At 35.1% G+C, this 9,029-nt stretch overlaps 1 protein-coding gene across 1 annotated transcript in view; it reads left to right on the plus strand.

Moving 5' to 3' along the window:
* The window catches only part of LOC149843733 (F-box family protein with WD40/YVTN repeat doamin), a 45,435-nt gene extending 43,890 nt beyond the window's left edge, over positions 1-1,545 (plus strand). Inside the window, exon 9 of the mRNA XM_090000043.1 lies at positions 915-1,545. Within this exon, the coding sequence (XP_089856169.1) occupies positions 915-1,269 (355 nt within the window). The 3' untranslated portion in view covers positions 1,270-1,545. The remainder of the gene's footprint in view (positions 1-914) is intronic.
* Positions 1,546-9,029: the final 7,484 nt, after the last annotated feature.

Genomic DNA, 9,029 nt, shown 5'->3' on the forward strand with positions numbered 1-9,029 from the left:
TAAGATCCCACGATCGATGCTCTGATACCATGTAGAATGATATAGGATGTTGTACCGAACCCTGGTTAGAGAGAGAGAGAGAGAGAGAGAGAGAGAGAGAGAGAGAGAGAGAGAGAGAGAGACGGCAGCACATAAAGAGAAAACTTAATTCACTTAATCGACATTAGGGCTCTCTATGTTAAATAGAGAGAGTCCAAATTAATAAATTACATCCAAGTCCAATATTTAATAACTTTTCAAATAACCTCCAAAACTAAGAAGATTTAACTTTAAACCACCTACTCTCAACAGGAAGATCATAACATACTTCTTTTTTCAGAGTTTCATTAAATTCTTCTCATTTTTCTAAAAATTTACTGCCCTTTAGTATTTTCTCTATCTTTATGTGTTCTCTTATGGGATTTCATTTACAAAATTTCTTGTTAGTGAATTATCTCTTTTAACTGTTGGATTAGAGATTCGTAGATTCTCATGCAGAATTTAAATAATATAGGATGTTATTTAACATTCCATATATTCCTTCTTGAAGTAACTAAGAAGGATTGAATCTAGGTTAAAAATGGTGTTTGTGGAATAACTCCTCGCCTCAAATTTGTAATTAAGAAGAAAGAAGTCTTAATGTAGACTTGTGAGCAAAACAGACATCAGGCAATTTATATTGTACTTCTAATTTCTCTGTTAGCTGCTCTAATTCTATGAAGATTTTTCCCAAAGAATTAAGAGTTAATCTTTTAATTGGTGACAAAAGGCATTGATCCACAGAGTGATTTTATAGAGGTGAAAAACACATGCAGTGTACTAGACCAAAAAGTTGTGTAGTTCTCTATAGATGATAAGTCGTAAGGGTTTCTCTTTTTATTCTGTTTTTCTAGTGTCTGGAGCTTGTGTTGGTTCATTGTTTTTGCTCTGTTCAGGACTTTGAAGCCATTGTGGGAGACACGTGCAAGTACAAATGTCCTGTATTCCATGCATCATCTATTGAACGACACATCATCGCTGGTTGTGGGTGGGATCGATGGTGTTTTACGTATTATGAATCCCAGCACTGGCGACATGCTCTCTAGCTATGTTCCCAGCAGTGTGGCCAGTAGATCAACCATGTCTAACGGTGTGGTTCAAAGAAATGCAATATCACTCACTCAAGATTCGCGCATTGATGTGATACCCAAACAGTTCAGACCTCCCATAACTAGCATTGCTGTGGGAATGGAAAAGGTGATCACTGCTCACAATGATAAATATTTATCGATGTGGAAATTTCATTCATAGCCAACTCTTTACTTTGATATCAGCATGTAGATGGATGTCACTGTAGATTTTCTCTGCATGCGCTTGCCTGCATTTTTCATTTAGTATTTCTTCTTTGTTGTAAAAATAGCTAGATGCATATGCTTATCGGAAGTTAAGCCACCGCAGTAGGTCGGAAGGTCGACTTCTGTAATTAATAGAAATTGAACCAAAACGAAGGATTTTTATCGTCTGTTGGCACACAAAACAGAAGAGCTCAATATTAGAGGTCAAATCATTGGAAGACGAGTTTCTTCTTACTGCAGCATTTGAATGGCATCATAATCAGGCTATCAAATTTCTCAATGAATACGTTTCTCGATTGCGATATGAAATGCTCTTCCAGAAATTGCTAACTATGGTATTTTTTGCCATATTTGATTACTTCTTTACCTCTGGATGTTGATTTCTTATGATTGCCAAACATCCTCATCATGTGACAGTAATTAAAATTTTTGTAGATGCAGATCTACATCGCAAAGATGTGTGTGGAACTTTGATCAACTTTGTACTGAATAATTGAATTCATGGCCATACTATTCAGCCATCAAGTTTGGTTGTGGTTCAATTTCAACGGGCATTAAATTCACTGTTCTGGCTTGGATATTTCCGTTCTTGAACCAACTGAATCCCATTTTGGATGGTCCTCTCTCTCTCTCTCTATATATATATATATATATACATATATATATATATATATATAGAGAGAGAGAGAGAGAGAGAGATCATCAAACAACAAAAAAGTCTGATGCAAATCGGATGATTTTGCTCAGCTGATCGCCCATGATCAGCAGCGCAAAAACAATTGGGCTGAATAAAATTCTTAGTGGCAGTTAAGAACCTAAAAACCCTTTTATGGGTTTTTCTGGCAGCATGTCCGAGCCTTGGCCGACGATACAAGTTTTTTTTTGTATATATATATATATATATATATATATATATAGAGAGAGAGAGAGAGAGAGAGAGAGAGAGAGAGAGAGAGAGGACAGTCCAAAATATCTAAAGGGAACCAACCAATCAAAGGTCCAAAATCTACAACTGATCGATGATTGACTGTGTTTCCTCTCTAACGATCGAGTTTTTCATCGGTAGAACTTGGTATATTAGATTTTTATCAATCATTTAGTAATCTGCATATTTTAGATTATGCGTTTTTGATCTGTAGATGTATTTTTTAAAGTGCTAAAATTCAATGGCCCATAATACTTTGTATTGTAAATTATTAACTAAATATAAAGAATAAACATATAAGGTTTGATTGATTAAAACACTCATAGGAAAAAAAGAGCTATTCTATATTCATTGGTTGTAGATTTTGGACCTTTCTTTGGTTTATATATATCTTGTGCAGATGTGTTTAACCTGGTTTATTTAGTATGCTAGAAGGTTTTATCATGTCTAAGAAGTCATAAGATCTTATTTTTGAGACAATGACAATCAAGGACTAACAATTCATGAAAATAAGGGTGGTCTGGAACATGATTTAAAGGTTAGATTTTGTATTTGAATCTTAGATTTATGTAAATCAAGTGTATGAATGAGTGTGCTAAATGGGTTTCAATATGTTTGTATTTTATTTATAAATTCTGACCATTCAGATGTGATCTATGTACTTGATTTTATAGGGATCAGCTCTTGAAGCATTCCATTCCAACACATGGGTGGGTTTTTATAAGGTTCAAAAAATCAACGGTCCAAAATCTTTGTATAATTTTGAGGCTCAAAATATCATTTTTTTCATCGAAAACACATGATCCAGGTGTGGATTTAACGTAAATTGACCATGCCCAACACATTTATAGAGTCAAAATTGCAAAAAAAATAAAAGAGCAGAAAAACCCATTTATCACATAACATTTTTCACCTAACGTGTGAGCAGCAACCAATCTCTCGTGTGTGTGTGTATATATATATATATATATATATATATATATATATATATATATATATATATATATATATATATATATATAGAGAGAGAGAGAGAGAGAGAGAGAGAGAGAGAGAGAGAGAGGTGTGCTCACACGTAAGGGGCTAAATGGATTTTCAGCATTTTTTTATTTTATTTATAAATTTTGATGGTACAGATGTGATTTATGTACTTAATTTTATAGGGATCAGCTCTTAGCTCTTGAAGCGTTTGATTCCGACACATGAGTGAGTTTTTTATAAGGTTTAAAAAATCAACGGTTCAAAATCTTTGTAAATTTTCAAGTCTCCAAACACATTTTTTTTCATCGAAAACACATGATCCCATTGTGGATTCATAGTAAATTGACCATGCCCAACACATTTATAGGGCCAGAACTATGTAAAAGGCACCAACAAAGCTGAAAACCCCATTTGGCACATTCATTTAGCACCTAACGTTTGAGCAACTGACAATTTCTCTCTCTATATATTTATAGAGCGAGATGGGTCATTGCTAAATGAAACTTGTTAATTCTATGAAAAAATGATATTTTGAGCCTTGAAAATTTACAAAGATTTTGGATCATTGTTTTTTTGAACATTGTAAAAACCCACTCGTATCAGAATTGAACACTTCAAGAGCTGATCCCTATAAAATTAATTACATAGATCACATCTGTACGGTTAGAATTTAAAATATAAAAAAAACCCTGAAAAGCTCAGTTAGCACAAATCATTACTTTATATATATTTATATAAAGAGAGAGTAAGGAGAATATGAGAACTAGAAATATGGACATTTCCAACCTTTTTTTGCAAATCTAATCATGTGGATGTGCTTGGCATGGTGAATTTACTAGGAATCAACCATTGGATCATGTATTTTAGACGAAAAAAATGTGTTTTTTGAATGCATGAATATTTATGAAGATTATGAGCCATTGATTTTAAAACCTTAAAAAAATAACATCAATATTGGATGATTTAAGAAAGGGTTCTTATAAATCCAAGCATTTAGATGACATCCCTATGGTTAAATTCAAGAGAAAAGGACAAAAAATGTTGAAAATAGCAGTTCACAATTAGTTCTTATGTTTTCAGTTCTCATATTTTAGTGATTATATATATGAGCTTACTTTCACTTTCCTTTGGGTCCTGCAACCCAAGTATATAACATTTTAAAAAAAAATCCTAAGGCATCCACATCTTTCTATCTTTCTTGCTTACTGATCAAACCCTTTCTATTTCTTATTTGTACTTCCAAATAAAAGTCCTCTCTCTCTCTCCCCCCCCACCACACACACACATCTCAAAATCTTGTCCTCCATCCATGCCTTCAGCCCCTCGTGGATTTTGATTTTAACCTCCATCACCGCATGGGTTTTGACTTTAACATCCATCCCCGGTCCAAATGGGGCGAGACGGGCTCATTTTCCCCAGGTCCACTGCCATCCCTAAAGAATGATAGGGGATGGGATGGGATGGGATGGGATGGGGTGGGGCGGGGCGGGGGAAAACATGCGTCTATGCCCCACCTCCATCCCTGCACGGGTTTTGATTTTAACATCCATCCCTATTTCATGTTTTTCATCACCGGTCCAAATGGGGCGAGACGGGACCCGTTTCCCCCGGTCCACTGCCATCCTTAGTATCATCTAGTAGAATACAACTCATCTTTCTGGGAAATGGAGAACTCCCAATCAAACCCATAATTTTCAATGGAGATGGAGGCAAAGACCACTGAAATTCCTTTCAGTGAGGCCTCATTTCAAATTAGTGAGGTGTCCATGGTGTAACAAGAAAAAGGAAATTATAATAGTGGGCATTTATCAGCTATTTACAAGTAACCTTTCCATTTATCAGTTTTTAGTTTTTATCCATTGCTTTTTCTAAATGTAGTCCAAATATGTGCCTAACAATAAAATTATATTTTTTATCCCATGCAGCTATTTGCAACTAACCTCTCAATTTATCCAATTTATCAAATTTATCAGTTTTTACATTTAACCCATGGTTTTTTCTAAATGTATTCCAAACAAGTGCCTAAAATATAAAATTACAAATTTCTCCCATGCTGAGGAAATAACTTACAGTTTTTTTATTAAGAATTAAGAGAACAAATGGTAAAGGCATTCTAATTATACTGTCTCAACAATGGTCCATAATTGACTTACAAAAGTGTCTGTGAAACAAAGACAACAATTAGGGTTGTAAACGGATCGGATATAGTTGGATATCCAATCTGAGTGCGGCATTTTTTTTCAGACATGGGCCCTTTAAGTAATATTAGGATTGGATTCGAATCTGTTCAATCAGACCACTTTCAGATCTGGGTTGGATTCAGATTAGCATTTTGGATCTGGAGTTCATCCGAATCAAAATCCAACCCAAATTTTATACTTTTTTCCCCAGATCTAGTTTTACACCATGCATTTTGGATTCGGATTCAATCTAACCTCCTTGGATCTGATTCACATCTGGATTCAGATTTGGTTCTGTCAGGATCCGACCCATTTGCGCAATTAACAACAGTGCACGGGAGATCAAGTGTAATAACTGAACCATTGACAAGCCTACAAGTTGAGTGCTCTTCGTTAATTTACTCTAAAAGCATTTTTAATATTAAAAATGCAAATATTAGAAAGCTACAAACAAAACAATAATAATAATAATAATGAGAAAGCTGGATTTGTCAATCAGAAAAATGAATGAGAAAGTTGGATTTGTAGAGCCTGGTAGAATACCCACTATTAATGATAATAAGTGTATTGAGTGACTCATGAAAGCAGCCTGTCAAGTTGTCTGCGCTTTGACGTGAGCGGTTCACTTTTTATAATATTATAAAATAATAATAATAATAATAATAATAATAATAATAATAATAACTCGGCACCATCGTGGTAGTCACTCACGTGGTAAGTGGGGTCTTGTATCAATATGAAGGCTCAGGATTGAATCCTGCTGGTGCTCGGGGGCACGTAAGGCCAGGTGGTCATGTCCTCAAGTGGGAGTTTTAGCTCTTTTTCATGTATTTAAATAATTTAACATTGGGATCAAATAAAGTGTCAAGCAATAAAAATAAATAAATTTTTTAAGCATATTTTCAATATAATGCGATTGATTTAAAACATATTATAACAAGTTTGATTCTATGATTTTGCATCAATCAATCCCATAGTTTCATATCAAAGTTAAATGATGAAATATTTTTAGTGTTGTTTATAAATTTTATATTATTATTAAGTATTAACACGTTATTTATATATAAAAAATTATGATAATATTTTTACAATCAACCTTAGTATAAATGTATTTTTCAGATTTAAGAGTGTTAAATCTATAACTAAAAATTATTTAGTCAAATTTGTTATACCATTGTTTTGAAACTTGTTTCAATTCATATAAAAAACTTAAGCAATTTGCAAACTTTATTTTTTTGATAAGAAACTATAGAACCTTCAATTTGTTATACCATTGTTTTGAAACTTGTTTGGTAAAGACTTAAGCAATTTGCAAACTTTATTTTTTTGATAAGAAACTATAGAACCTTCGGTTATTCCATGTAAATCTTTTCTTATAAACTGTCATTTAGAAAAGCAATATAATTGAATTTTCAATTTAAAAATCAAAGCTAAAACTATAAAAACTATAATTGAAGTGATTCTAAAAACTGAAACATAAGTGTCAAAATAATCAATCTCAAATTTTTGTTAATACAATTTTTTTTTTTAAATAGCTGAAAAAAAACCCACTTATTAACTAATCACCAAAAGGTACAGTCAACCCTTTTCTCAGTGTCCATCAGCATAAAGCCCTAGATCACCCTTTCCTGCCAGGGACACACCCAGTTTCAGGCTTGCCGCCAGAGACATGAACCCCATGTTTTGAACTCATGATGCCCCTTCAACTTGAGAATTTAAGAGTCAATCCTAGCCAGATGAGCAGAGCTCTCATGTGCAAAAGTTGGCTCGATTAACAGTCTTGATTGTACCCAATTGTATGGGACCATATATGAACCAATGTCCAGGTATAACATATTCAAGACAGAAATGAGTCTGGCTAATCTTCATTACAGAAGTAGAGATTTAACTCACACTTCCAACTGGACCAGGGCACTGTAGATTAGACCTGGACCCCAATCCAGAGCCTGATCAAAGTGGGTTAAAGCCAGTCCTCCATGATAAGAAGATGCTCATCAAATATGTGGGCGACTATACTGGGTTTCCCACATGATGGCAGCAAACTTTGTAGGCCACTTTGTTATTGGGCCTATTGGGTTACAAGTTCTTGGATCCAAAAGACATCTTCAATGACAAAAGGGACAGTTAAAATATTTGGCAATCTTTTGGGTAAGAGGTGAAGGTTCGAAAGTCAGTAGGCCCTACTGATAAAGGGGCCTTTTTCTTCTTGATGTCTAACGAGCATTCCCATGTTCGTGTGTGTGTGTGTGTGTGTGTGTGAGAGAGAGAGAGAGAGAGAGAGAGAGAGAGAGTTTTTATGATAAGGAACCCTAGCAGATGCAACGAAAACCCGCATGCATATTTGGACCCAGGTTCAAGTGGGATTTGGATCCCACTCACTCAAAACCCACAAGCATCCCTGGCCAACAAAGGGTTTTATCCGGGACTATATCCGACTAGGGTCATATTGCCCTGTGTACATTTCGTCAATCAACAGGTTGGGTATTCAACCCATCAAGGTGTACCCAGACCCACCCAAATAACAATCACTAAGGTTTGGGTTCAGGGTTGGGTCAAGAAAATACAAACCCAACCCACATAATCTAAAAGGCGTTTACAATTAACTTTTTCCATAAAAATATATAAGAAGATGTTACACCAACCTGGTGAAAATTGGATTTCTGAAAAGAGATTTCAAGCCTAGAGGCACGTTCTTAAGATCGCTATCTTTAGAACTTCAATCGCCCTACTCCGAAAATTCCGAAGATGCGAAAAAGGGTTTTGTTACGACTGAGTTCCCAGGATACAACTAGGCTTGAACCTCAAGAGAGTCACTGCTTCGCAAGAACAGATGACCTCTCCCACACATGAACTCTGCAAGCTAAACCGAGAAGAAGAAAGGAGAAAACTGGAGAGTCAGAGATTCTGATATTCAAAAAACGAAAATAGAAGAATTTATAGACTTTTAGAGAGGCCAAAATGTTTTGCGATAAATGAGATTAAAGGCCATAAATCTGACGGTTTGAAAATAGGACGAAAAGGTACCTGAACGATCACCTTCCTTTGACTGTTAATCAAAGGCCTCCAAAACCGTCCAACAGTCACAAAGCGCCTTAAACTCAATATAAATGATATTAAAACTTTTCAAACGGCCAGATATCTCAAAACCGAAAATCAAAACGGATATTTGTGCCTCATATGCACCTCGCACCGCTGCGAGCGTGCGAAGTGCAAAGTGCGCCATCAAAACGCCACATTGCGCCTCAAGCGCCCTTGCGAACGACGCGTCCATTGCTGCACGATGCGCAACAACGTCCGCAATCCACCTAAAGAATCAAGGCTTACCAAAGTAAAGAATAGATAACAAACTCTCTATTTAAACCTCTTGAAAAACTTTTCTCTCTTAGATATGAGACTAAACTTTTTCAAAACTCTTTTGGTAGAAATCATTAATATTTTAAAACTTTCCTAACAATCCCCCGCTAGTTTTAAAATATATTTGGCTTACATAGAAACTTATGCATTAGTGAGAGTGTCTGCATGACTTGAACCCCCACTATTTGAAAGAAAACCTAAATTAACCAAGGTGCTAAGTGGACTTACCTTGAACTTAGCTCATTATATTGTTAACGGAGTTTTCAATCATACATA

This window comes from Nuphar pumila, chromosome 3, assembly GCF_984573655.1.
Source record: "Nuphar pumila chromosome 3, dmNupPumi1.hap1.1, whole genome shotgun sequence".
In the NCBI taxonomy this organism is placed as follows: domain Eukaryota; kingdom Viridiplantae; phylum Streptophyta; class Magnoliopsida; order Nymphaeales; family Nymphaeaceae; genus Nuphar; species Nuphar pumila.